Source organism: Chaetodon trifascialis, chromosome 10 (genome assembly GCF_039877785.1).
Source record: "Chaetodon trifascialis isolate fChaTrf1 chromosome 10, fChaTrf1.hap1, whole genome shotgun sequence".
Taxonomy (NCBI): Eukaryota; Metazoa; Chordata; class Actinopteri; order Chaetodontiformes; family Chaetodontidae; genus Chaetodon; species Chaetodon trifascialis.
This window is the reverse complement of record NC_092065.1, coordinates 13,620,001-13,647,903: the sequence shown is the minus strand read 5'-3', so window position 1 is coordinate 13,647,903 and position 27,903 is coordinate 13,620,001. Positions and strand designations below refer to the sequence as shown.

General features: G+C 44.6%; 3 protein-coding genes across 6 annotated transcripts in view; 2 read left to right on the top strand and 1 right to left on the bottom strand.

The window, feature by feature from the left end:
- Nucleotides 1-725: 725 nt before the first annotated feature.
- Nucleotides 726-7,639, top strand: ddx11 (DEAD/H (Asp-Glu-Ala-Asp/His) box helicase 11). Its single transcript, XM_070971605.1, has 26 exons — nucleotides 726-806; nucleotides 898-1,116; nucleotides 1,209-1,295; nucleotides 1,395-1,531; nucleotides 1,630-1,687; nucleotides 1,779-1,886; nucleotides 2,245-2,332; nucleotides 2,619-2,821; nucleotides 2,970-3,044; nucleotides 3,698-3,775; nucleotides 3,851-3,897; nucleotides 3,990-4,069; nucleotides 4,184-4,225; nucleotides 4,315-4,382; nucleotides 4,460-4,498; nucleotides 4,604-4,742; nucleotides 5,338-5,472; nucleotides 5,558-5,670; nucleotides 5,748-5,820; nucleotides 6,227-6,330; nucleotides 6,409-6,558; nucleotides 6,685-6,753; nucleotides 6,842-7,030; nucleotides 7,132-7,207; nucleotides 7,310-7,464; nucleotides 7,559-7,639. The coding sequence occupies exons 1-26, from the start codon at nucleotides 741-743 to the stop codon at nucleotides 7,592-7,594; spliced, it is 2,634 nt and encodes an 877-aa protein (XP_070827706.1). The 5' UTR covers nucleotides 726-740; the 3' UTR covers nucleotides 7,595-7,639.
- Nucleotides 7,224-16,283, bottom strand: wash1 (WAS protein family homolog 1). Of its 3 annotated transcripts, none has more exons than XM_070971608.1 (11): nucleotides 14,480-14,610; nucleotides 13,735-13,875; nucleotides 12,751-12,862; nucleotides 12,491-12,637; nucleotides 10,366-10,502; nucleotides 10,128-10,263; nucleotides 9,824-10,019; nucleotides 9,559-9,732; nucleotides 9,238-9,396; nucleotides 8,657-8,728; nucleotides 7,224-8,572 (listed from the first exon to the last, which is right to left on the bottom strand). In XM_070971608.1, exons 1-11 carry the CDS (start codon nucleotides 14,485-14,487, stop codon nucleotides 8,430-8,432), a joined length of 1,425 nt encoding a protein of 474 aa, XP_070827709.1. In that variant the 5' UTR covers nucleotides 14,488-14,610; the 3' UTR covers nucleotides 7,224-8,429. The 3 variants fall into 3 exon arrangements, with proteins under 3 accessions (XP_070827709.1, XP_070827707.1, XP_070827708.1); XM_070971606.1 differs by lacking the exon at nucleotides 14,480-14,610 and adding an exon at nucleotides 15,781-16,283 and having other exon boundaries at nucleotides 7,230-8,572; XM_070971607.1 differs by having other exon boundaries at nucleotides 7,230-8,572; nucleotides 8,657-8,725; nucleotides 9,229-9,396.
- iqsec3b (IQ motif and Sec7 domain ArfGEF 3b) overlaps nucleotides 15,672-27,903 on the top strand; it is a 29,153-nt gene continuing 16,921 nt past the window's right edge. For both annotated transcript variants that reach the window (XM_070971604.1, XM_070971603.1), the window contains exons 1-5: nucleotides 15,672-16,408; nucleotides 21,885-21,959; nucleotides 25,225-25,342; nucleotides 26,427-26,828; nucleotides 27,526-27,903. The exon at nucleotides 27,526-27,903 is cut by the window's right edge and continues 344 nt beyond it. In XM_070971604.1, coding sequence (XP_070827705.1) covers nucleotides 15,888-16,408; nucleotides 21,885-21,959; nucleotides 25,225-25,342; nucleotides 26,427-26,828; nucleotides 27,526-27,903 — 1,494 coding nt within the window. In that variant the 5' untranslated portion in view covers nucleotides 15,672-15,887. The remainder of the gene's footprint in view (nucleotides 16,409-21,884; nucleotides 21,960-25,224; nucleotides 25,343-26,426; nucleotides 26,829-27,525) is intronic.

The following is a 27,903-nucleotide window of genomic DNA, read 5'->3' as shown; positions in this document are numbered from 1 at the left end:
CAAAAACAGAGCAAATTAATAATTAATATGTATATTGTGACTTACATAAATAATTGACAGTATACTGAGTTCATACATTCTTTAATAACCACATAGTGCCGTGTTAAAGGACACAAATAACATAGACGTACATAGCCCCGTCCACGCAAGCCTTTCAGTATCATAAAACAGGCACTCTTTAGTTTATCTTGCACCCTATTGGTCAGATTTTGTGGCCATTGCTCTCTGTTGGCGCGGTTATCGAATAGTCGGAAGTTGAAAATATTAACACAGTAAAAACTTATTTTTTTAGGATATTTGTGGGTAAGTATAACAGCGATCAGCAACTCAGATATAAGACTTAAACTAATAAGGAGACTTCGATTGATTTAATGTTTGCTTGCTAACATTATAGCTATGGATTCAAGACGAGTGTTGAAGTTTTCGTTTCAAAACAGCTTAATTTAACATCTCGCAGTCGCAGCCATTCGTTCGGATTTTAACAAGATTCGTCTGCGCAAAAGCAGCGCCCAATCCATAAGGAGAAATTGGCGCCAGCATGTGTGCTTCATGTTAGACATAACATTACTATCAGAGGTTATGATAGTCTAAATACGCAGTGTGCTAAGTAGCCAGGTGCTCATTTCACGAAGACCACGTCTAAACTTTTTGTCATCTTCCAGGGGGGGTTCACGAGCATGGAGAACAGTAGAATCCAATTTCCATTTCCCTACCAGCCCTACGACATCCAGAAGCAGTTTATGCAAGCCCTGTACGGCGCACTCGACCAGGGAAAAGTTGGCATCTTTGAAAGTCCAACTGGGACGGTGCGTGTATGGCTGCACGAGACATCACAGCAGAAGCCATTAGATTTTATTGGCTCATTTGTGTTTTCAACATGTGTGTCCTTAAATCCAGGGTAAGTCTCTGAGTCTGATATGTGGAGCGCTGAGCTGGCTGACAGACTATGAGGAGAAGAGGAGGCAGGAGGCAGCTGCTCTGCTGCAGGAAGGAGAAGCAGCTCTGTCCACCTCCACCACCGCTCAGTCCTCCACCAGCAGCTCCTCAGCTGAGCCTGACTGGATCACAGATTTTGTTCAGAAAAAGGCAGAACGTGATTTGGTGTCGAGGTTGAAGGTAGGAATGGCCATTGCATTTCAGATGTCAGCTTGGCATGGATCTGTGGGAATTTGGGTATTTGAATATCATTGGATGTTTTTGCGTATCAGGAGGAAGAAATGAAAAGAAAGAAGAGGGAAGAACGATTAGAAATGATCAGAAACAACGTCCAACTGAAGTATGCAATGAAAAGAAAAGTAAGTGATCTTGCACAGTGGCATTTTAAAGAAATGTACCAAAAAAGTACAATCACTGTGATGCAATACATGAATTGTTATGTGTGTGTGTGTCTGTAGAGCCATGAAGATGATGAGGCATTCAAGTTGCTCCAGCTCAGTAAAGAGGAACAAACAGAGACGCAAGGAGATCAAGAGGACGAGGAGCTTATTGTCGCAGAATATGAGAGCGATGACGAGTCAAAGACCAGGAGCAGGTGAGTGCAGCCATTAGCATCATATCGAATGTTACATCACAGTGAGGAGTTGAAATGAATCGACCATGACGGCGGGGTGTGTTTGCTCTCATGCTCAGATTTTGTGCTGCTGAGGATGATGCAGATGACGACCTGGTTGAAGAACATGTTACTAAGGTGCGTGAGAGACGTATTTCACATTGTAACATGGTAACAAGTGTCAGACATTACCCTGAACTGAGACGATGCACATTATGCATGTTCTCAGATTTACTACTGCAGTCGCACTCACTCCCAGCTGGCCCAGTTTGTCCATGAGGTTCAAAAGAGTCCTTTCAGCAAGGACATCAGTCTGGTCACGCTGGGCTCACGGCAGGTATGTGCGTGCACACACACACTCACAGGATTTAGGGTCAGGTATGAGTTTTTATATTATGAATTTAAGCAAAAGTGTCCCAAAATGATACGAGTATGTTGTCTGCCACAGGCTCCTGGATGACTTAGAACTGTCAATTCTGTTTCCAAGTAGAAGTAGGCTGTTGCCAGTGAGACAAATTTTCCAAAATTCCCAAATTTCTTATTTAGAACTTTCTTACTAGTATTTTCTGATTTTAGGATAATTGCAACAGTATACAAAGCAGTGTACTATATCTATATGCTTGGTATTAAACAGGAACTGTTACATGTATTTGTTCAGTATTTGCCCAGTAAACATGAAAGTGTGTACTTTCCAGAATCTGTGCATCAACGAGGAGGTGCGTCGCCTGGGCAGCATCCAGCGCATTAACGACCGCTGCATGGAGATGCAGAAAAACAAACATGGTGAGAGCCCCTCACGCACTAGCTCCAGAATGGCTGATCTTACAGATTTTCAGCTAACGTCAAGCTTGTCAGAGATTTGTCATATTTAACATTTTATTGAACCTTTGCTTGAAGATGAGAAGGAATAAGAGTGAGTTACAGACACACAACATCAGACAGATAACACAAAATAAGGAACAAATCAGGATGTCATTCTAAAATTCAAAATAAAATTTTGACCCAAGATTTATAAAAATGATTCAGACCAGTTTATTGTTGCAGTGCTTCCTGTTCTTGCATTTTGCAGAGAAGCAGCATCATGAAGAGGGTATAAAACGTAAGCGCGGCCCGGCAAAGACTGTGTGTCCATATTACAAAGCTTCAGCTCTGCAGCAGATGAGGGATGACATTCTGGGGACAGTGCATGATATCGAGCAGCTGCTGAAGCTGGGCAGAGACACACATTCATGTCCCTACTACTCCACACGCCTCGCTATCCCCCCTGCACAGGTGACACTGTCATCTTTGTACTTCCTGCTTCTCATGTACTTTCTTACTTTGCTGCCGACATCATGAGGCGCAATAGCCAAACAGCTGAAAGTATTTTAGTACTGTAGTGTTGATCCGTGTGCTCCATGTTTGTTGTATGTGCGCACAGTTGGTGGTTTTGCCCTATCAGATGTTGCTTCATGAAGGTACAAGAAGAGCAGCAGGAGTCCAGCTGAAGGGACAGGTGAGACCAGATTATTTTTGAGCATTTCTGGTTCTGTCAGCTTTTAGTTCGACTAAAAAAAAACAAAACAACTTTTTTCTGTGTTCAAAATTCCCCCGATAACATCAAAGACACTATTTCCCATAAGCAGTTCTCATATAAACACAAAAGCAGTGTAATTATGGGGTATTTTAGGCTGTCTGGATACCTGATAATTCTGTCATACTTTCATCAGTGGTATAGGTGGCCCTGAGAGCTCAGCCCACTGCAGCTTAAGAAAACACAGTCAAATTAAAAAAAACATCCTCAGTAATTTGACAACAGGCAAAGTGAGATGATACACACAGATCCAGAAACGTGCCGCAAGAACAGTGAAGAGAACCAAGTCCAGAAAAGACGAGTAAATCCAGAAAAGCTGCGAGCAGCACAGACGACAATGGAAACTGTTTCCAGGGGACACTGAAAGTGATTAACACAGCCGGGACACGCTTGTTGTTGCCATGGTTTGTGACTCATGAAGTTATTGAGGTCGGCTTTTTTAATTTGATGATGTTTTGTCTGTGTGTTTGCGTAAGTTGCAGTGCGTTTGGCTCTCAGGGCCACCACAGTTTCATGTATTTGAAGTGAAACTGATTTGACATGTGACCGACCAGATATATTTTCTTCTTCTGCAGGTGGTGATCATCGATGAGGCTCACAATCTTAGTGACACGCTCTCCTGTATACACAGCGCGGAGCTCACTGGAGCACAGGTAAACACATTCATGCACATCGTGTTTAAATGAGGCCTGCTCCCTATAATAGGCTAAAATGTGAATCTTCTGCAGCTTTGCCGTGCCCACTCTCAGCTCGCCCAGTATGCTGACCGCTATAAGTGAGTATGCACATGCACGCACGCAGCACTCGTTCATAAATGAAATATTGTATTATCTTCTTCTTCTGATGTTTATCTTTCTACAACATCAGGAGCAGACTGAAGGCAAAGAACCTGATGTACATCAAACAGATTCTGTTTGTCATTGAGGGGCTTGTCCGGGTGCTGGGAGGTGAGATTGTTTGGGCTAAAATCAGTTCTGATTATTGATTATTGCCAGTGTGCAACATGGGCAGGAGGGGAAATTGCTGGATTGGGCACATGTTGCATTACGTTGTCTTTGCAGGGAAGGTGGGGCAGAATCCACAGAGCCAGATGACTCAAACAGGTCAGTAAATGGTGCACACACACCTGAACACACACTCATACACACCGAAGCAGACATTGCTAACTAGTCATGTTTCTTTTGTCTTTTAGGAACTGAAATGCTTAGTATCAATAACTTCCTATTCAAGGCTCAGATTGACAATATCAACTTGTTTAAGGTAGGTCAAAATCACCATCATGGCTTCAGAACAGCATATCCAACCTGCAAACTCTGATTCTTTCATTCTCACTTTAGTTACAGAGATACTTTGAGAAGAGCATGATCAGCAGAAAAGTGAGTGTTTGATATGTATTGATTTATGCCTCATATAAATACTGTCGAGGTCAGAGAGCAATCAAATGTAAAAGCAAATGAACACCACATACTCTCTCCCTGCAGCTGGGTGGCTTTGTGGAGAAGTATGCAGGAACAGGTGTGAGTCTGCACACTCAGAGCAGCTCCAACAAGGAGAACCGACGCACCGAGGGCTTGAACCGCTACCTTCAAACACTACAGAGCAACCAGGGCGCTGCGCCAGGTCAGAGGCCTGAAGTCGCCCACATATTAAGAACACATTTTGGAGATGGACATCCACACTGCTGACATGTGGCATCATTTACTGAAATAAACTGGATTCTATTCTATTCTATTACAGTTGCACAGGCAAGAGAATAGATATCATATACATCAAACTGCTAGCATGTTGCTAAAAACAAGACGTAAGAAACAATCAGAATCAGCTTTATGTGCACAGATGCAGGGGATTTGACTCTGGTTTAAACATTGCTCTCAATGTATATGCATAGGAAATAAGACATACAGCTCAATAAGGACAAAAAGACAAGATAAAATAAAAGACTGAACAATAAGTTAAGTTAATATCAAGTAAACAACGACGAGGCAATAAACAACATACACAATGAAATTTACAGTGTGACAGGATCTAGCGCATGTCAAGCTGCACTGAGACCTAAGTTGCACGTGCAGATATTATTGTTCTTTCCACAGTATACCCATGCCCCTCATGTCCAGCCATCTCACATCCATTATTCAGCAACCATCAGACACTGAACAATGTCGTTTCCTCCGGTTCTTGCTGATGATTCATCTGTTATCCGCTCTCACGTGTGCAGTTTCCCCAGCAGACCAGCAGGGGTCTGCAGAGGCAGAGAAAGTGCTGTCTGCGTCCCCCATGATGCAGGTGGAGGGTTTCTTCATGGCCCTCACCAACAGCAACACTGACGGCAGAGTGGTGGCGCACAGACAAGGTAGCATTTTTAAAAGCACAACGCTACATAAAGGGCAGCGATGAAATCAAAGTATTTCAGAGCACGCCGTCTGTCTCATGTCCAGGTACTCTGTCAGAGAGCAGTGTCAAGTTCCTGCTGTTGAACCCAGCAGTCCACTTTGCCCAGGTGCTGAAGGAGAGCAGAGCAGTCATCATCGCAGGAGGAACCATGCAGCCTGTAAGTCACTTTAAATCCACTGGAAAATAAACCTTTGCTGTTGTACGTTTTCCAATTCTAAAAGATGTTCTATGTAGGTTTCAGACTTCAAACAAGAGCTGCTGTTTTCTGCCGGAGTGGCGGAGGAGCGCATCACAGAGTTTTCCTGTGGTGAGTGACCCATTTTCTAACACCGCGGTACTTTGTTGAGCTTCTCTTTTCTGTTTTTTATAATGCACTCTCTCTTGGCGACGTGTTTATCAATATTTCCGTCTGTGGGAATTTTTGATGTATAATATAATGCTTGACAGAGGCTCAAATAATAACTTATTTTTTTGTATGAGTGCAAATCTTCGGCACTCAGATTGACTAGTTCTGACTGGTTCAAGTGATGGAGGTGACAGATTATTAGGGCAGAACTGACCAGGAAGAGATGATCCAAACAAACCAGAAGTAAACCATGAATTAATCCATCTCTCTGTACAAACTCTTAATGTTGAAGACTAATTGAAAATGGCATTTTTATTTGATCATGTTTGTAGATTATGTTGCACTAATGATTGTATTGTAATTGTAGGTCATGTTATTCCTCCTGAGAACATTCTTCCCCTCGTCTTGTGCAGCGGCCCATCTGGTCAGGAGCTGGATTTTACTTTCCAAAGCAGAGACTCTCCACGCATGGTAGTTCAAGTTCTTGCTATAATATCGTTGAATTGTTTACGCGAGCGTTGCTGTAAATGTGTGTCTGTTTGTTGACAGATGGATGAGACGGGGCGCATTCTCTCCAACATTTGTAACGTGGTCCCCGGCGGCGTCGTGTGTTTCTTCCCCTCGTACGAGTACTCGAGGCGGATCGTTTCTCACTGGGAGGCCAGTGGCACGCTGAGTCGTCTGGCTAACAAGAAGAAGGCACATCTCATGATTTTTCTTATGGAATGAGCTTTAAAAAAAAGAAAGAAAACTCACAACATCATTCTTAAAGTTGAAAAGAGAGTTGTCTTGTCAGCCTCTAAGCTATCATGATTGCTTTCTCAGATCTTCCAGGAGCCGAAGAAAGCCAACCAGGTCGAGCAGGTGCTTGGCGAGTACTCCCGCTGTATCCAGGTAAAACTGTCACCCCTCAAACATCAGCCCTCCTCATACACTCATCATGATTTTGTCCCTGACAGCGTGTCTCTCTTCCTTTTGTCAGAGGTGTGCTGTGGACAGCGGTGGCGGGCTCACAGGAGCGTTGCTGTTCTCTGTGGTCGGAGGAAAAATGAGCGAGGGCATCAATTTCTCCGATGAGCTGGGCAGGTGCGTGGTGATGGTGGGAATGCCGTACCCCAACATCAAATCCCCGGAGCTGCAGGAAAAGATGTCCTATCTGGACAAACACCTGGTGAGACCCTTTGCCGTCCTGTTCGTCTTCACCGCATCCACAAAGTACAAAGTCACAGGCTTGCTGAGATGAAGCTCATCGTCACAGCTTTGTTTTTTCAGCCTCACAGTGGTGGGAGGAGCCCTGGACAAGCACTAATAGAAAACCTCTGCATGAAGGCTGTCAATCAATCCATCGGTAAAAATGCAACATTCGTGACAAAACATATGTTTATTTGTTCCAAAGGCGATAATAATGTATGATGAGTATTCATATGTATTTGACTTCACCCACCCAAAGGAAGAGCTATCCGTCACCGTGGCGACTATTCCTCCATGGTGCTGTGTGACAGACGTTACTCTCGACCTGCTACGCTCTCTAAACTTCCCACATGGATCAGAGATCGCACCAGCACACACGCAAGCTTTGGCCCTGCTTTTGCTGCCTTACGGAAGGTGAGAAGCAAGTTAACTTCCTGTGCGTATCTGCACTCAAACCACTGCGTCATGAAATGTATTCACGTGTTGTCTCTATATTCCTTTTTCGCAGTTCTTCCAGGAGAAGAAGCGGAGTAGTTTCAACTGACATTTCTCATGTATTCCACTTTGCGAGCCCGGGGTTAAGAGGAACTCTGGAGGAAGCTCAGCAAAAGTCGCTCTGCGAGGAATCTCATGTCTTCTAATAAAAACTGCAAAGATGATTAGAGGGCTGTGTAATAAGTTCCTTATCACAAGATTGCAGCAGCTCTTTTATGCTGCTTCGTGTTTACGTTCCTGAACATTCTGAAGCCGTCAGACATCTGAGTGCTTCTGGCTGGAGTTGAAGCTTCAACCAGGGAGGCAGTTTTCCTGTTTTCACTACATATACTTGCTTCATTTAACATGCAAACTGTCAGATCTTATCTGCGGCTTCTAATCTGCTTTGCCTTGCTAACATCTCTGGTTCAGAGAAGTGACAACGACAAGTATTTGATGGCAGGCTGCTGACAAAGTATGAGACCTGCATGTTAGAGGCAAAAATACTGAATACATTCTGAAGCCGCGCTGGCTTGGGCATCCATGTGACTGATTCACACTTGAAGAAGATATTAAATATTTAAAGCATTCAATGTAAAGTGTTATGTAATGCAAAAAATACTTTTATTAGAGATGAAATGATTTCAGTGACTGTTCTAATATCTGCTTGTTTGTCTTTATGAAAATGTGTTTTACAATTAACACCATTACCAATAAATTGTTTTATTATTTGAGTTTTAGTTATGTTTTATCATTATGAAGCCCATTGCCCATTTTACAGTGAAAATTTCTGTTAGTGGGAACTTTTCTAAAATTATTGTGTGATTGGAAGTTCTCTGTACATAAAATGATCCAACACTGCCGAATACTTTCATTATCAGTGCATCTAGTGTTCGTCTGTCATGTTATGCTTCCCAGTCGTCGTCGTCTGTTGTTGAATGTGGGGCAGGAAGTGGTGGGATGACATCGGACATCCTGGCAAATGCACCGCTGGTACCAGCAGGAGCATCACCCGACTCCCCTCCCGCTGGACCCTTACCAGATATGCCTGCAGAGGAGACGGGACACATTTCTCACGGTCTGCAATCCCAAACGCCTGCATCAGTTTTGTTAACATAAAAGGGATCCTCACCTTTCCTTCGCATGGCAAGTTTATTGAAGAGGTCAGACATAAAGTCTCCACCACTGGATGCCGCTCCCACTGCTGAGAGACAAAGACAGGCAGCTACTAAATAATGATACTATCTGTATTTTTTTTTAATATTAAATTAGTAACTGGAGCAGTGAAATGGGTTCACTCACTCCTCAGTGCTGTGCTTCAAAATGGAGCACATCACTCCAACGAGACTTTATCTAGTTCCTCGGTACGAGAAGCTCTCTAAAAATTAAATGCTGGGTCGTGACCTGGCCGGCGAACCAGAAATAATGAAGGCAAAGATATGCCGCATGATATTAGGTCAGACTATTTAAAATAGGACTGTAAACAAGTCAACCTTTTAATGAGGTTGATGATAAACATTATGTGTATACAGACACAAACACATCCTGACATGCAGTGTGACACACTGTACACACTCATGGCTGGATGCTAACCAGGGATTCGTCATGCGCTGCTTTGATCGCATGACCTTCCCAGCGTTGTTAAAGTGGCATCGTGTAGCACTTAATAAAACGTGAGCAGAACCACATCCCCACTCAAAACACCTCTGACACCTTGCTCTTGCTCCTTCTGTTTCTTCTTCTCCATCTTGCGCTCTTTGACGTTGCGTAACTTGGCCTTGCCGATGCCGCCGGCGTTGCGGATAGACTCCAGGAGACTGGCACGGCCGTCCGATGGCTGAACCACCTCGCTGGGAGCGCCAGACACCGGGCCTACAGTCAGAGGAGACAGTCAGGGGTGGATTTACACCTATTAATGTCAGCACAGCCAATCTAATTTAAGATTGTGTGTGTAAGCGAGGGGAAGCTTTTCAAGCTCGATCATATTCCTGTGGAGCCATTGCCAAGTTTCTGAATTGCATTCATGTGACAAACCTGAACTTGGAGCTGGAGAGACTTCCATGGGACCGTCAACAGGAGGAGGAGGTGGAGGAGGAGGAGGAGGAGGAGGGGGAGCTCCTGCAGGACTGGCAGGGGGGAGGGCAGGCTCAGGAGGAGGGGGAGGTGGAGGTGGTGGAGGAGGTGGAGCATTAGGCTGGAGCTGAGGTCCTGAAACAAAGATGAAAAATCAACATCACCTCACAAAAACAGCCATCAACATAAAGCACAGTGAGACAGTGGGAAGTGTGTGAGCCCGTACCAGGCACAGTGTTCTCTTCTGAGAAGGAGGGCAGCTCAGGGATGTTGTGGGTGGGTCCGGACGGGGCGAAGCCAGGCCCGAGGTCGGCGCTGTAGGACAGGTCGTCTGCGATGCCTGGCAGGTCAGGCAGGTAGGATGGCACGTCGATCTCAGGCACCTGGCCCAGGTCTGGCACATAGAAATACGACTCTGCTGTCTGTTAGAGAGAAAAGATGAGCAAGATTAATTATGAAATTACCAATCCTACATAGAGAAAAAGTCAAATTAACAGTGTGTTTTGGGTAGAAAAGGCTGTCTGAGGTACCTGTCTCTCCAGCTGCTCTCTCTTCGTAATGGACAACGGTGCGTCAAACGGCTTCTGTTCTTTTTCTGTCTCTAGTGTCGTGTGTGTTTTGGTCACTGCTCCCGCCAGAGGATCAAGGAACACGTACTTCTTATATCTAGAAAAAACACACAAATGCAAAGATATGAAGAAAAGATTTCAGTCTAATGTGCGTTTACACTTAGCGTCTGTGTCTGTTTGTGTGTGTGTGAGGACTCACAGGTTCTCTGTCGTATTAAAGAGCAACAGGGAGCTGACAGATGAGATGTTGCGTGGCAGGCTGCCCAGCCCCTCCTCCGTCTCATCCTCAGACTTCTTCTTATTGCTCACACACACTGGGAAATACATCAACTTCTCCTGAAAGGAAGACATGCAGACAGAGTGAGTGGGAGATCTGGAAAATGCCAACTACATCTTGAATAACGTAAATCGCAAATGCCACAACAGAGCTCCTGCACACACCACCGCAATACCGAATTATATGGTCGGGGACCTTGCTTCTGGGGGATATTGAATAATGTATTTCAGCACCAGGGAAAATTGCAGGCAGTGTATTCATTTTTTCTCCCTCTCACAAACACACAGACATACACACACACAAAAACAACACACTTGCAAACGTAAGCAAATGCAGCAGAAAATATGCTGGTTTTCGTAAAGTTTCCTAAGATGGTGACGGAAAAACTGTGGTGTTCTCTATAAATAATGCAGGGGCTTGTGCTGAGCCACACACACACACACAGACACACAAAATCACTTAGGCAAACAAAACAAAAAAAAAAAACCCACTGCCATTCATGGCCATTTTCTGCATGTCTACGTCCTTCTTCATCTCCTCACCTCCCAATCAAACATCAACTTAGCTAATATCAAATCAGGCTGCTCTGTCCCCTCTGCCACATCTTTAAACCTGTAAAATAACCCGCCTCAGCCTGATGAATAATCTACCCAAACAAGCTGGAAAATTTCCATGCAAATGCCACGGTGCCCATTATTGCCAATGTAACGTGCCATTACGCTGATGCCGTTTGGTTATTTAACTCAGAGGTGTGAAAAATGGAGACTGACGTGGATGAAAGCTCATCAGTGCCGGTTGACTGATAAATGTTTTTAACATGCATGCTGCTAATCATGAGAGAACAGCTGATCGTGTAGGAAAATTAGTTTGCACAACAGTAAAATAGAAAATTTGCCATCGCAGTGCAAAAAGTAACACATAATCCCATAGAAATAAATACATTTATTGTTATTGTTATATATTGTTATGTTGTATCCAGATCAGATCAAAAAATTCTTTGACACATGAATGAAAGTTTTAGTTTTGGTCAACCTGAAGTTCTGATGGGGAGGCTCCAGCTGGAGGCAGAGTTTTTTTAATATGACATTATCAGATCAGAAGATGCAGGCTTGGTGATAGTTATCATGACGTGTGACCAAATCCACCCGCCTCCCAAAGCATGTGTGTCAATTCTGTGCAATTTAAGGTAATTTAAGGCGAACCAAAGCAGCCTAGATGTCCTTCCCTGCCACGCTGTCACACTCTTGCTGAGGGACCCTGAGGCGATTCCAGCTCAGACAGGATATGAAATACCTCCTCAAGGAAACATCCAGCAGACATCAGACGCTCCCATCACCTCAACTGGCTCCTTTCCAACATGAAGGAGAAATCATTTCCAGCTCATTCTGGATATCTGAGCATTTCACTCCTCGGGGTGAGACCAGGCGAGCACCCAGGGAAGGCAGATCATTAGGCTGCTTCTATCAGTGATTTCATTCTTTCGGTCATTACTAAGAGCTCAGGGATCAGAGGTAAGGGTGTGAATGTAGATTGTGTTTTGCCTTCAGGCTAATGCTTCATACCTACGTCACTGCGGATGCCGCAGCAACAGTAGATGTTGGAAAAGACTGGCAGAACTGCTGCATAAAGGCTGGTGGGTCATGGGAGTTTGCCCGTACACAAATATGAGGAGTCGCAACATCGGCTCCAAGTCCCTCATGGCCTGTAATGACCGGAGTGAGAGCTCTGACATAATGCTCAGCAGTAAGATAAAAGCCATGTAAATGGAAAATTAATCATGCCTCTTTTTATCCCTGTTTTGCACCCCCAGTTTTAGCAGTGTCAGCTGTATAAAGAATCCCAAACACCATCAGGCAAGCACGCTTTCTTCTATTTTATCTTAGTTATAGCACTATGGCTTGTGGGCTTCAAGACATTAGATGCAGAGCACTTTGTGAAACCATGGCTCTTAATGAGTCCTCTTTTTTATTGATGCATAATTGGAGGCATTGCACGTAAAAAAAAAAAAAAATCTATGCATAATCAGCATTTTAATGGATCATCTTACCTGCAAGGCCTTCTCATCAAAGGGTCGAAGTTTATTCTGTATCCTGTGTCGGGAATGGCTTTGTGAAGAGGGGTCTGTAGCCTCAATAAAGATTGATGAGTAATCCTGAAGTCGATCTGGGGCCGGGTACTTGGCACTGGAGAAAACCTAAACAGACAAAAAAAGAGCTGATGTAACGGACAGACACAGGGCTAATTATTGTCGTCACTGATCTCGCCACCTTATAAAAGCTGCCTTTGAAAGCGAAGGTGCTCGGTTACCTTGGTGGCCTTCTTACTGCCTTTGATCTTGTCGACGCGGGCCTGAGCTAGTCTGATCCGGTCAGTGATGCTCCTCAGCTGGCAGCGGTTCTTTTCTACACTGTCAGACACCCTGGAAGCAACACACAAACATACACCAACATGAATATGGACATACACACACAGACGAAAAAATACATATGGCACAATCGAATTTAGAGGAGTGTGTAACTTCAGACACTCTATTCCACTTCTCTTCTTTATGTACACTCTGCACAAAGCTGAATTACAAGAATGAATTAATTAATTGTAAGCTTCTTGCATGGAATAAAGATGAAATGCAAGTATTACACAGCTGATTCGGCATTGATTTCAACTGTCTGACAACACATCGTCATTCAAAAGATTATGCATAAAGCAGTCCTGGTAATTGATCATTCTTTTCATGTAATTACCAGAGGCACCCTGTTCGAAGACAAGTAGCATAACGTGTGGTTTAGAATATGGATTCCACATGTAATAGCTTGTGCAATCCATAAACTATGTCAACGCATGTTTTTTTCTGTCCAGAATCAGACAGGTAGAAGCTATGCTATGTCAGAAAATCTTCTAACTCTTTAAAACATTTGACATTTTTGCCTTTAACAAAAAAAGTCATTAACAGTCAATCGACAACACAGAGAAATGCAAGCAAATCTCATAATTTCTGAAAATGTAACCAGTAGAAAGATGTTTTAACTTGTAAAAAATATTTACCTACTTATCACAATAACTGATTATTTAATTTTTCTTTTGAGCAACCAAGCTAACCAATCCTTCCAAGCATAAATTAACAGTCATAAGTGACGAATCCCCTCATGCAAATCCTGTAGTCCATCACTTGTTTACCAAGGGAAAACCATGGCACAGTCATGTCATAGATACCTGCAACAAACTGGTGGTTTTCATTGTGGCTGTAAGTCTCTACCTCTAGCTCTTCATGTGTGTGTGTGATTCTGGTCTTGCCTTCTGAAAATATCCGTAGAGATGGTCTCCAGGTAGAGTAATGCATCTGCTATCTGATGGACAGCCTCCTCTCTCCTCAGGTCTGGCTGGATGAGGGGTACTGAGTATACCTGACCCTCCAGGCAGTGCTTCTGGGTCATCCTAAAGACATCAACGCAGGATTAAGTTAAAATCAAGAACAGTGCGACGTGTTGCACGGTCGTTCATTCTTGACCTCGGGATCAGTATGACAGTTTTGCAGTCAATCAACCTTTGGCCTGTGCGTGATGATGTCAAAGTTGGGAGAGAAAGTGCATAATTTTGATGACAGAATGATTCATATATTTCACAGTGGTTTTTGGTGGACCCAACATCACAAACAATCATAATGTAACCTACAGACAGTCAGGCTAACTAAAGCTGAACCTCTTCATCAAACAACACTTCACGACCTCATCTGACTCTCACATGACAATGCTAGAATATGCAACCGCTTCAACTTACAACTAGTTAATGTTATAATACTATGTTTTCTCTGTTTTAATGCGTAAATCGGCTCAACTTGATCCCAGTAGCTGTATATGTAATATCAACAGCTAATAAATCCACACTACGGCTGTTTTCTAGCGAAGATATTCCAAAGAAACAATCTATAAATTGAGAGCCTGACCATGCTAAAGAAAGCATAGCTGCAAGTCTTGAACCAAAAATAAGCGTTTAATATGTCAAACTGCGAAACCTAGTAGCTTTTAAATGTTAGTCTCACCTGACCATGGATGTTGTTTACTTGTTAACGGTTACAGGATATATATAATGAATAGCTGCTAAGCTATCGGTGCTACAATTCGAGCGAGCAAAACAACGGCTCAGCACTTCCGCATCCCTGTGTCATGTGACCACGCCGAAATTACGGTGTTGCATTCCGGTTTCCTCAGAAATCTCTGTTTTCTGGTACGAACGCACCTGAACAACTTGAATGAACTGAGCGATTGACCGAACGTCATGATATGACTGGGAAAACACACTTTATCTTAAAGTTATGATAAAACGACAACTCCAAAGCAGCATGCACCAGGAACATAACAATTATTATTAGTGACAGTAATATCAATCATATTATTTTGTATTTATTAATCAGTTGTGATACGATAAGTACAGCAAATGTGCAAGATTTTTTTTCTTCTAATACTAATATTAATAATAATAGTGATACTTCTTCTACTACTATTATTGCCAGTACTAACAACAACTACAATAATAACAATAATAACAATAATAATAATAATAAGAAGAAGAAGAAGAAGACTAATGGTACATATATATATATTAGCCTTCAAAAAGTTTAATTGATATTTATTCCACCCATCCATTTTCTATACCGCCCATCCCTTTCGGGGTTGCGGGGGGGCTGGAGCCTATCCCAGCTGTCAACGGGCGAGAGGCGGGATACACCCTGGACCAGTTGCCAGTCGATCGCATGGCAACACACATGACAAACAACCATTCACACACTCACACCTAAGTCACCAATTAACTTAACGAGCATGTTTTTGGTCTGTGGGAGGAAGCCGCGAGAACCGGAGAGAACCCACGCATGCACGGGAAGAACATGCAAACTTTCTGCACACAGAAAGGCCCCGCCCGGGGATCGAGCCGGCAACCTTCTTGCTGTGAGGCACGCACACTACCTGCTGCGCCACTGTGCAGCCTGATATTTATTCCGACTGCCTATAATAAGCTATAAAAGAGACCTGATGTTTAGATTTAGATTTTATGTGCAGTAACTCAGGCACAGGAAAGTTACTCAGATGTTGAAACTCCTTGAACAACCTATAGGAAGCGCGCTTGCTCCATAGAATTCTAGTGCATGTGCGTAATGACGCATCCGTCCTCCAGCGCCTCCTCCCCCTTGTCACATCTGGATCTGGCTCCTCTCATCAGCATCGCTCAGCGCAGTGGGAGAGAGAGACAGAGGGAGGGAGGGAAACGACCGAAGCGGAGGCTAGCTCGGTCGGTGCAGCCTCATCCACAACCGAGCAGAACCAAGAAGAAGACCGAGTAACTCACCTTCTCATCCGCACTCGCGGATATATTGCATCTCCTCTGTCCTCCATCCTTCATTCCATCTTCTTTTATTTTTTCTTCTCCTACTCTTCCCTCCTCTTGTCTTGAGTATGATGAGCTCCAGCCTGCTGGAAAACCCGGTGCAGGCGATTCTGTACCTGCGGGAGCTCACCACCATCGTCCAGAATCAGCAGAGTCTCATCCAGACCCAGCGATCCCGGATAGAGGAGCTGGACCGGCGTGTGGACGAGCTCATCGGCGAGAACAGGCACCTGCGGGACGTCAGGCTACAGCAGCATCATTCTTACCATCACCACCATCACCATCACCCCGACCCCAGCTGCCTTCATCATCATCACCACTCTCAGGACCCCCAGCTCAAGACTAGTGCGGGGTCTCTGCCAGACCATGCGGCTGCACCAGCACAGGTCGAGGCGGCTCCGGTGGTCCAACCGTCACCTCCCCAAACTATGGACCCGGGGGACATGCAGCTGGTCCCGGCCGACCCGTCCACGGTTTCCCCAGTTGAAAGTGACCCAGAAAACGGCGGAAGTTGCCACAGCTGCCGCTCTCTGGTTCCGATGACCCCCACAACCCTTTGTCGATCCCTGGCCGTTGCAAGGAAATCCGAGTAAGTAGAGGTTATACAGTTGTTTAAATATGAGTGTGTGTCTTAGAATAGTCCAACGGGGAATACATATAATCGGTTTTTTCTCTGGTATTTCTACATGTTTAAAACCTCCTGTAGTATTGAATTTGCTGCAGCGTCGACTTATAACCTAAATACATTTCCTACCTTGGTTATAGTAGACTGCTCGGAGACCTTCATAATATTTCTGTAGCATTCGTCTAAAACTGTATAATTAAGGGGTGTGCGCGCGCGCGTGCGTGTCCTGCAGATTGAGAGGCGTTTGATTAATGAAGAAGGCGCTTGCAAATTTCCAATTTTCAGATGTGTGTGTCAGCTAAAGACTGTGCCAGAAGAGGAAGAGGTGGATTATTTAAATGAGAATCTGGATCACGATCACTGGATCATTACATAACAAACAGCTGTAGGCCTATAAGCGCGCGCGTGTGCAGATGTGTGTGTGTGTGTGTGTGTGTGTGTGTGTGTGTGTGTGTGTGTGTGTGTGTGTGTGTGTGTGTGTGTGTGTGTGTGTGTGTGTGTGTTGTGCACGCGCGCGCTGGGAGCAGGACAACAAACAGCACAGCGGTCAATGTCAGCTCGAGACAGGAGCAGCTTCACGTGCGGTCATGAGACAACGCGAGTCGCTGTCCGCGGTGCTGCTGGTTTCTCTGTTAATTACTGCACGGGATCTGGGGACTCTCACGGGACCACTGGGCCTCTGATGTTCCTGTATTAGATGAGGCACACGTGCACTCAGTCATACACACACTTGCGCGCACACACACCAACCACCACCACCACCCCCTGCCTGGCACCAGAGCCTGATAGTGCAGCAGCACATCACCTTCAGTAATGAGAGAAGACCAATCTTTCTCTCCTTTTTCTGTTTGCGTGTGTGCGTGCGTGTGTGTGTGTGTGTTCTGTTCATAAGTTGTATCCCGGCAGGAGTCCTGATTGGTCTCTCTGGGACTCCACCCCCACTGAGGGGAGCAACACACAGCAGAGGAGGAGTTGAGAGGAGCAGAGGAGTGCAGGAGATACATGTACATTAAAAAAGGAGTTGTTGATATTAATTGTACAGTGAACTCTTGAGCTGTGTGTGTGTGTGTGTGTGTGTGTGTGTGTGTGTGTGTGTGTGTGTGTGTGTGTGTGTGTGTGTGTGTGTGTGTGTGTGTGTGTGAGTACAGTGTCTGTTGCTCTGCTCTATAGCCCTTAAACCTGAGTTGTACCCTTTGGCAACTATTTGTTATTATTTGACTGGAGTCAGTGTAACACCACTTGTTCTTAATGTAAATTAGTTTTACCGGCGAGGAAGAAATTACAATAAATTAATTGTTATCATTAAAGCTGTGGGCAGAAAGCAGCACAGCCACCCACCAGTTGATCAGGCAGAGGAGTGGGCACTGGTTTATTACATGGCCTTCCCGTTCCTGCAGTTGCTGAATGATGTGTCCTTGAATGCAACCTTACACCACCACCTGCTCATTGATTTTAAGTCATTCTAGATAAGACTAGTAGCTTAACACCTCATTTCTAGGTTTGCCTTTGGCAGCCCAGGGAAGTGGAGTTAGGGTTCAGGCTTTCACTTCGGCATTCACCTTCTTGTCATTGCCTGCTGCATCCTGTCTGCAGCTAACTGGAGATCAGAGCTTCCCTCTGTTTTTCCTGTCGTCAGTGACTTGGGTTAATGTGTGTGTGTGTGTGTGTGTGTGTGTGTGTGTGTGTGTGTGTGTGTGTGTGTGTGTGTGTGTGTGTGTGTGTGTATGTGTGTGCGTGTGTGTGTGCGTGTGTGTGTGTGTGTGTGTGTGTGTGTGTGTGTGTGTGTAGGAATGGGGGGAGGGTATGTAGGCATGTGATAGCATACACGCTTTTTTTCACACATCTTACTGTATGCATTTATCTGAATGTTTTATTTATCTGAACGATACAGAGTCCAGTTTTGTTTGCCCTAAAGATAAATGACATGTGGGCTGCGCAGGGTTGGCTGTGAGAGTGCCTGTGTGCTTTGCATTGTTGTCAGTGTTGCAGATGCACATGAATGGGCCTATGGGGGGAGAGACAGGATCCTCTCCTCCACTCATTCTCTGTCTCTCTCTCCAGCTGAGCCTCCTATCTGCCCCACTTAGCCCATGGAGCGAACGGTAATCAGCCATTCTCAGGAGAGAAAAAGGCAGGGAGATAGAAAGAGGAAAAAGAAAGATGCACGCTCAGTCGTTGTCTTTGATGGAGCCCTTGGAGGTGTCTGGAACAAGGAGCTTGAGGCTGACACTAGAGTGGACCAGTGAATGGGAAGGAGGCTGAGAGAGACGGGGGTGGGGGTGGGGGGCAGAGAAAGTGGCGATGAGAGAATGGGGGGGCGTTCAGTGCACAGAGAGAGATACAGGTACAGGGAGAGACCAAAACAGAGTGGGGGGAGATGAAAAAGAAGAGTGCATTTGGGGTAGCTGTCTCCTCAGTTTATTTATCTTGCTGGCAGAAGAGTAGATAGGCTGGACAACAGAGGGACAGGCTGTGGCTTCCTGTGGCGCAGTGGAAGGTGCACACAATGTACTGGCAACGTTTTGAGTCCAAATGGAGCTGCTCTTGTTGCACGTCAACACTCTCTTCTGGATCCTGATGAAAAGCATTGCATTTAAAGTACTCTTACAAAACAGGACAGAGGAGAGGGGTGGTGTGAGGGAGTACGGGCCACAGAGAGACACAGAACACGGGCCGACAGCAGGAGGAATGTACTGTTAAAATATTCACCTGTTCCCTTTGTAAGCGTTGTTGGAGGCGGACGGCCGTTATGTGTGTATCTTGTACAGACAGATGGATGGACCAGCTGAGAGAGAGTGTGTGTGTGTGTGTGTGTGTGTGTGTGTGTGTGTGTGTGTGTGTGTGTGTGTGTGTGTGTGTGTGTGTGTGTGCGTGTGTGCGCGTTTGTGTGCTCAGGGACCTGAGCAGCCTGGCCTGTTCCTCAGGGCTGAACTGTTTTGTATCTCGGCCTGGCAAAATAATTTAGCTCGTTTACTGAGGGCGAACAGGACATAGCTAGCAAGTTCAGAGTATTTACATTTTGGCTTAAAGGTTATTATCAGCTCTCTCTCCCCTAACCCCATTTAACCTTAATTTGTATGAGTTTGATGTATATGTATGTGTGTACAAATACACAGAGCTCTCTGTTTTCAGCTTTGAAAAGCAAAGTTTGCCATGCCCATCTAATCTTTGAGAACATTTTCCCCATTTCCCTTTTTCGATTTTCATTTCTGTTGTAATTTGACATATATTGTTTGTCTCATTTTAAAAGTAATACTTCGACAATCTGGGAATACATTTAATTGTTTTCTTGCGAAGATTTATGTGACAGGATAGAAACTGCTCTCACATCTGTCTGTTGAACATGAAGCCACAGGCAGCCCCTGTTAGCTTATATTTGAATAAAAACTGGAAAAAAAGGGGCAAACAGCCTGCCTGGATCTATACAAAGGTAACAAAATCCACCTATCAACACCTCTAAAGCACACAAGTTAACACATTACACCTTACTTGTTTCATTAGAATCAATAAGTTGATTGTTCACATTGTGAACTTGATACAGAAAGAAGGTTCATGATGGAAAAATTGTGTCTAATAAACGGCTGACAGTGTGCAGCAGGGTGTGTGTTAGATAACACTTAGTTTGACCTTGTGACCCCCAAAACCCTACAGCACGTATACACAGCACGAATTCCTGCACATGTACACTGCACAGATCTATGGGCGTTCAATTAATTTGTGTATTATAACGAGGAGGTGAGTTTAAAGAGATGCATTAACTCTGAAAGAACATGGATTTTTATATTTTAGTAGATGTTCTCTAATGCCAAATAGTTTAGATGAAGAAATACATTCATTTCACACAGGAAAATCTTTATGATCTTTATGTACAGATCAAAGAATTAAAAGGTAAAATTGAAAAAGTAATTGAGTCATAAAAAACAGAATTATATTAAACTGCAGGTAAGCTGGAGGGAAAAACATGTATCAGTCAGTAGGATGCATGAGAGTCTGATTGATGCTGATTAACGTAACTGATCACAGATGGTGTATTTGATTTCATTTGTTATCTGGTTCTCTGGTCCTGGTGTTTGAGACATGAAGGAGAAAAGCACAACAAAGACAATCCGTGCACTGAAAAATTAACGTTGAGATTCAACATAATTGTTTTAGAGATTTTTGAACCCCCCTGGGAGCTGTTAAAAGAAGGCAAGTGCTTGTCTACTGAGAGAATTACTGTAAAAAAGATCTCAAGAAAAATAAACAAAACCAAATGAATAAATGCAGTCCATGAATGCAGCGTGGATACTGGCTCTCAAAGTTTTAACACCAGGAGCAAGAGCCACCGCAGAAGTGCTGCTAAATGGAGAACGAATCATTGACAGTGTGTTTGCGTGTGTGTCTGTATGAGGGGCGTCAGTGGTGAGGTAGGTGTCACAACAGATGGAGAAGCATTATTCATAGAAACCAACTGTGGGAAGTGTTAATCAGAGACGTTTAAAAAAAGACATCATTGTCCCTTTAAGTCTGTGGAAGTTGCTGTTAAAAGGTAGCTTTTTATAGCTCGGACTGTCACACTGAGTCTTGCACTGACTCTGACTGCCTGTCACTGTGGCTCTGTGTCACAAGCAATATGCTGAGCCCAGGTCAGAAGACTTACTGTAGCGTAGCCAAGAAATTCACTGTCAACTGAATGCTTTCAGCTCATTGTTGAAGGGCCCAGTGTGACCCAGAGTCACACCCACTCCTCTTTAAAAAAAATAAACCCCACAGATATTTTTTAAAGTCGGGATGATGCTCATTTTTATGCCTCTGGTGGTGGAAGGAACCCTGCACCCATAAGGTCAAAGGCTCAATCTATGCAACAGCTCGAACACAATGTTTCTTGCTTTATTTATTTTATGTTTTTGTTCTTTTCACTCTAAATTGCTCCAGATAAGAACACCAGCGAAATGGCTGAAATATGAATGTAAATGTAAAATGCATGAGAGAGACATGAGAGAGGCGAACTTAAGAGGAGACAGCGCAGGAAACGGAGCTTGAGTAACCATCTGTCCAGATTGGTTTAGGGAATTCTGCTAAATCACCACAGAGCTGATGAATCGGACGGGAGGAGACGTAAACAAGCACATCCGCACACACAAACATATAAATACTCACACTCATCCTAAGCGTTCTCAGCCTTGAATTGACCTACATAGGGTATTTACCCTGGGATCAGTGCCAAATTGTAAACAGAACCCATGGAAATAATCCAGAAGAGTCTAATGAGAGCCTCTCTGGGATCCTTTGGGATGTTGGACTAAGAATGAACATAAGGAGGAATATGGAAACAAGGCAAACAACCAGCAGCAGCCAATAATAACTGAATGACATGCTGTTCTTCCAAATTCTGTCTGCCTCTCCTCTTTCCTCCCCCTCCTTGCTTAACTCTCCTCCTCTCTCATCTGGCCTTCCACAGGAGTGAGACCGTGCTGCATCAGTTTTGCTGCCCCGCCCCTGAACACCCAGAGGCCGACACCACTGGCTCATCCAGGTAAGAGCGACCAATCAAAACCTGTTTCCACATTTTTTGCACCTACAGCGTGTGCTCTTCCAAGCAGTGCATGTGTGTCATCTAACTGAATCATGTCCACACCCAGGCTATTTAATCATGCTTGTTAGTGTGATCTCAGCGCTGTATGTGAGTGTGAATTGGTGTATTTCTGAACGTGTGTAGCCTGGAGTCTCAGTGAGAGAGCTCCATAACAAACCTATAGCTCTTACAGCCTCAAGGGTAACACATATAGAGAGACAGAGAGTGAGAGGAGCCTGGAGGGTCTGAACTGAAATTACGACTATAAAAGTGCCCATGGCAACCCAGTAATGACACAGTGAAGGGCTACCACTTCCATAGTAACTGGAGAATATAACTTTGCCGTCTGTTTCTGCGTGGGCAGCGTGTCTATTTGTTGTGTGAGTTTGTTCTTTTTGTTTCTCGCGCGTGCACAGGAGCGTGTGAATGCATGACGCTGTGTTTCACTTGGCACGGGAGCTCTGTTGTAAAACTTTGAAAATCAGATTTTGTCATGTCTCTCAGTGATTACTGTTTGCCCTCCCTCCTCCAGGATACCTCCCGTCTTTTAATCCTCTGTCCTCCACATCTAAATCCAGTCTTTTCCAGTCATGTCTACTCTTTCTGTCTCTTCATCTGATGTCTTTCAGATGAAGTTGTTTATTCCAGATTGCTTCTCCACTCATGATTTATCTGCCTGATGGAAGACCTTGTCGTTTCTAATCATATCTCTCCATGATTATTTATATCACTATCAAGCCTCTCTCTCCTTCTGTTTTTATTAATATCAATCTGCCTGATGTAGAAGAGCCGACTAACACCGTAGCTCATCATGTGAAGTTGTGTGTGCCTGGTGGCTGCACCACCTCTGTTCACTGACTGTCATTTACTGATTCCATCGGAGCACACAAACCTCCCCAAGAGGTGTCATGAGATCCGCCTCTAGTCTAACCTGCCGTATCTTCTCTCTCCTCCATTCAGCCTGTGTGTTTGTATGTGTGTGTGTGTGTGTGTGTGTGTGTGTGTGTGTGTGTGTGTGTGTGTGTGTGTGTGTGTGTGTGTGTGTGTGTGTGTGTGTGTGTCTCCCCTGGCTGTACAGTACTGTAAGTCTCTAAGGGACCTTGAAAGATGCCATTTGACAGATGCTCATTTCTCTTCCTCCATGACGTCACGCGAGCAGGCGGAGCAGGAGTGTGTGCCTGGTGTGTTTATTGCCGCTATGCATGTGAATGTATGTGTGTGGGGGTGTGTGAACTAGAAGGAGAGAGAGTATATAGCGGCCATATCATTATGGAGGCTTTTGCTGTCCAGATGCATTAACAGCTCAACTCTTGCTTTTAGATCCTCTAATGTATTCTAATGTACTCTAATGTATTCTGATGCAGCGCAGGGGCATGGCAGTGTTTTAATAGAGGTTTTGGTAGAGACAGCCTCCAGCATGCACACACCAACACAGTCTCTTTATGTCTTCCTGTCTCCTCTCTCTCCTTCTATCTCAGTCTTTCCTCTGGTTTCAGTCTCTTTCTATTTCTCTGGCCTTTATCTCATTTAAAGATAGGGCCAAGCTTCTCTGGCCCTATCTTGGACTTTTAGCTAGGGACGCAGAATATTTGCTTTCACAGCAATCAAAGAAAACAAAGAGGAACTTTAGTGATGCGCTCATTATTTAACCATGAGCAGGCTTTTTAGTCTCCCCAGTCCTGTTTTGCACTAGTCCCCCTTGTGTAAAAATTATTAGAGTAAGCATTATCTGGATGGAAGAAAGATTGCACAAGCACACAACACCATGCACACACACACTCATAATTGCACGCCATTATAAAACCTCTTAGGGTGGGATCATACCTCTATGCTTACATCAGTCCACTTTGGCCATATAAAAGGTGCTGATCGTCGGTGTTTTGTGTCTTTTAGAAGAGGTGCAATGTCAGAGATGTTGGCCACTACACTTTTTCTTCTAAAACTGACCAAAAGTTGTCCATAACAGAACTTGGGTAAAAAAAAGGACACTATCTGCTGTGTCATGGCAGTTATTTGCTTCGGTAAGCCTTATATAGCTTTCACAGAATTCTGATAATGCTGTCATGTAAAAGGACATTGTTCCATCTGTGGACAGGGCCTGGGATTATGTGAGGAGGATGGGACACTCTACCAAGGGCAGTTAGCATAGGAAACACATTCCACAGTTGACTCAGATTCAGGCTGGACTCAGACATATTTTTGTTAGTCTTTGCTTCCAGCTGCTGCTGCATTACAGAAATGAATGTTTATTAAATATCTGTGGAGTCAGATTTGGTTATTCTTGATTTCTTTCTGCAAGTCATGTTAGACTCGGAGGATGTGATTGTCAGTCTGTTATTGTCGTGCGTTGCTGCCAGTGTTTTTGAACACTTACATGACCTCACTGACTTATTCCCTTCTTTTTATATATCTTAGCAGCACAAGATGTGCTGAGAGGATGAATGTTATGGAATAGTAATTTCATAAAAAAGTAATTTCACTTCTACAGGAGATTCAGAGGGTTATACGGTTCATTGCACCTGCCACTGAATTGTTCATCCAAATAATATCATTGCCATGGAAACAAATCAGCTTTCAGAGTCTCGTGCACAAAATCAGATCTGATTTAAATGACAAAACATCATTGTAATTTTCAACAGGGAGATACTGCTTTGTACGGTTGGGAATCACTGGATCAACTGATGAATATAAATGTAACCATCAATAACGAAGTTCATGTAAATATTCACTGTTTTCCATTACTCAAAATGTGGAAATTTGTTGCTTTTCTCTGCTGTATATCTTTGGACAGACAGTGTCTTTAAGTTAAATTGCTGACAGACATTATTCACAGATTGAATGGTAATGAAAGTAATGATGCTCACTGTTACTATGCTAGGAGAAAGCAGTACATTTGAATATGTTGGAAATAGTAAATGTGTGAAGGAGGGAATGGTTCTAGACACAAGTCTACACTTTAAAAGGGGTCCTCTCATGCTGGTCACATGCCCTAAGTTTCACTCCTGCAACCTGCAGTGGAGCCACAGATCTGACCAAATAGGAGCGGACATATAAATTCAGTCATCCTTGCCCCGAGCCACCGCAGCCACACATCACTCTCCACCTGCTGCTTCCCTCATGAACCTCCTCACACTCCGCACAGTTGATGAGCTGCCACTGCGATAACACGGCAGAGTTTTGAAGGTCAGTAGGGTGGACTGATAGCTTTCTGTTATTTCCTTGGCAGCGGACAGATGCTGAGCCTGGAGGATGGAACGTCCTCCGGAGGTAGACAGGAAGTGGAGGGCACCAAGAGAGAGGGACCCAGCGAGTATGAGATCACCCTGGAGAATAAAAACAAGCAGGTATGCTCTTTTTTTTTCCAGTGCGTGTGTGTGTGTGTGTGTGTGTGTGTGCGTGCGTGTGTGTGCGTGTTTGTGTGGGCCCTATAATCGTATTGAGGGAGTCAGTGAATGCTGATTCCTCTACCTGTTTAATGTGAAGAGGTGTGTGAAGGATGATCATTTGACATTGCGCCTTGCGTGACAAAAAAGATTTCTATTGAAAACTATTTCTGTCTGTGTTGACATGAACGACAACACCAGTGATTCCGCTGCCACAGCGACAAGGAACACGAAAGATGCTAGGTTGTCATGGTAACAGCTAATAACTGCTTCTGGCGGCTGGAGATGTCTTTATTTCTCATACCAAACTGCTGAAGGGTCTGCTGTTGCTGCTGCTATTGCTGCTGCAGTGCGAGTGGGTGCGCGTGTGTGAGTGTGTGTGCGTGCACATTTTGTGGGCGTGCTTGCCTGAGAAGATACACACACACACACTCAGGCACATGTGTGGCTGTCCTCCTTTTTCTCCCTCTCTGTCTCTTCTTCCCTTGCCTCCCACTCCCCACCGCCGCAGCCACCCTCCATCTCCTTCTTGCTGAAGATATAGGAGGGCAAAAAATTCTGGAGGAAGCTAAAATTTGGGGCTGAGCTGCTCTGCCAACAAACGGTACAGAGATAGGCTTGTGCGGGTGTTTACTTTTCTTTTCATTTTCTCAACAGCACCTTTGTCAGAGCCCATCCATCCTCCTTCCAATGGCCCTTCACACATTATTAGCAGTTGAATGATGATAGATGATATTTACCTTGGCTCTAATGGCACAAACCCTCACCAGTTTTAAAAGAGTGGACAGATATGTGAGAAGGATACTTCTGAGGAGAAGGGTGTGAATTTCGTAACTCAGGCAATGCTCACGTTCTTTTGATCTTTTGTCGACATGGCCACAAAATGGCAACATGATGTTTGCCTGCTGGCGGATGAATAAATATTTTTCAGTGGCTGCTGTGTGCTTTGCAGCATTACTCTTGCAGTGCCATCAGTGAGTTTCAGAGCCTTGTAAACATGTTTGATATTTAAACTCACTCCCCCTCACTCTCTTCCCATCCCCAGATAGAAGAGCTGGAGCAGAAGTATGGAGGCCATCTTATAGCGAGGCGGGCAGCCCGTCGTATCCAGACGGCCTTCCGTCAGTACCAGCTGAGCAAAAACTTCCAGAAGATCCGTAACTCTCTCTCGGAGAGCAAGCTGCCCCGCCGGATCTCCCTGCGCCATCCCAGCCCTTCAGGCCGAAACCGCAATGCAACCCAGAGACATAGTTACAGCCTGCATCCAGGAGGAGGACAGATACCCTTACGCTCCAAAACTCCTCCTCCGCCCCCGTGTCGCTCCACCTCTCTGCCCCCTTCCCCTGCTTCTGCCCCAGCAGCTGCCCCCTCTCCCGTCCCAGGCCCAGCCCCACCTCAAACCCCTGGACAAACACTCACACAGCTGGAGGACTGCTTCTCTGAACAGGTGAGCATTTCTATTTCGTGTTACAGCCTCCATAGGCTTAAATTAAGTAGGGATGCAAAATGGTTCAGAAAAATATTTAGCCACCAGCTAGCAGCATGACTCTAAGAATAGCAGTGTCAGCCAGATGGTCCACCATGTTGTTTCAGACTAAAATATCTCAACAACATCCAAGAGAAAAAAGAAGCTTGCTTGCACCTGATTCAGCTGAATAATGCTGGAAGACATCTGGAAAGGATGTTTCAGCTATAACTCAACAACTATTTGATGAATTGCCTTTTTTTTTTTTCAAACATTCATGATACCCAGAGGATGAATCTCAATGAATTTAGTGAACTTTTAAATTATCCTGTGAGATATCTATAAGGTTCTCACAGACGATGAATCCTAATGACTTTTCATCTAGCGACATCATTAGGTCAAAATTTTAATTTGTCCAGTCCTTGATCCTAACTCAAGTAAAGAAGATACTCAGTGGCTGACCTGGCCTTATATTTACATCTATATCTGCTCAGACCACACTGACCGACTTCGCTGGCTTGATTGGCAGTTTCATCTGAATGCTGTGGTCTGCTCAGGAGCCAATCACATCACTGTTTATCTTCTTCTACTAGCCATACATCATGTATGTCATGTCTCTTGACCTGATTAAGTCTTTGGTTTTGAACTGTGTTTTCTTTTTTCATCATAATATTTGCAGCTTCATTCCTTGGCCCAGTCAATTGATGATGCCCTTCGTGGTTGGAGCTTGTCAGAGGGTGGAGAGGGGAAGGGGCTACTGATGGACCCCGGGGCCCTCCGTGCAGCTGCTGAGAGCGCTTGTCTGCCACGCAGTGCCAGCTCGCTGCTCATGGCCTTCAGGGATGTTACTGTTCACATCGACAGCAATAGCTCCTACACCATCTCCTCCGCCACCACCACAACCACCACCTCTCTGGGCAATGCAGGGGGCGGAGAGCCAGGCAGCAGGAAGACTTCTGTGAGCGGGATGGCTGGGGGAGGAGACAGTCTGTCAGCAGAGGAACCAGAGTTTCCTGCACCTCCGCCAAGTGAGGAGCTGGAAATGGTTGATCTAGGA

Coding starts and splice junctions, on each gene's coding strand:
- ddx11 (XM_070971605.1), top strand. CDS start 741: ATGCAAGCCCTGTACGGCGCACTCGACCAGGGAAAAGTTGGCATCTTT. Junction 1,532..1,629: donor GAGTCAAAGACCAGGAGCAG/GTGAGTGCAGCC, acceptor TCTCATGCTCAG/ATTTTGTGCTGCTGAGGATG. Junction 6,559..6,684: donor GTCTGGCTAACAAGAAGAAG/GCACATCTCATG, acceptor TTGCTTTCTCAG/ATCTTCCAGGAGCCGAAGAA.
- wash1 (XM_070971606.1), bottom strand. CDS start 15,827: ATGGAGGACAGAGGAGATGCAATATATCCGCGAGTGCGGATGAGAAG. Junction 13,876..15,780: donor CCGCGAGTGCGGATGAGAAG/GTGAGTTACTCG, acceptor TGATGTCTTTAG/GATGACCCAGAAGCACTGCC. Junction 10,020..10,127: donor GAGAGCAGCTGGAGAGACAG/GTACCTCAGACA, acceptor TCTCTCTAACAG/ACAGCAGAGTCGTATTTCTA.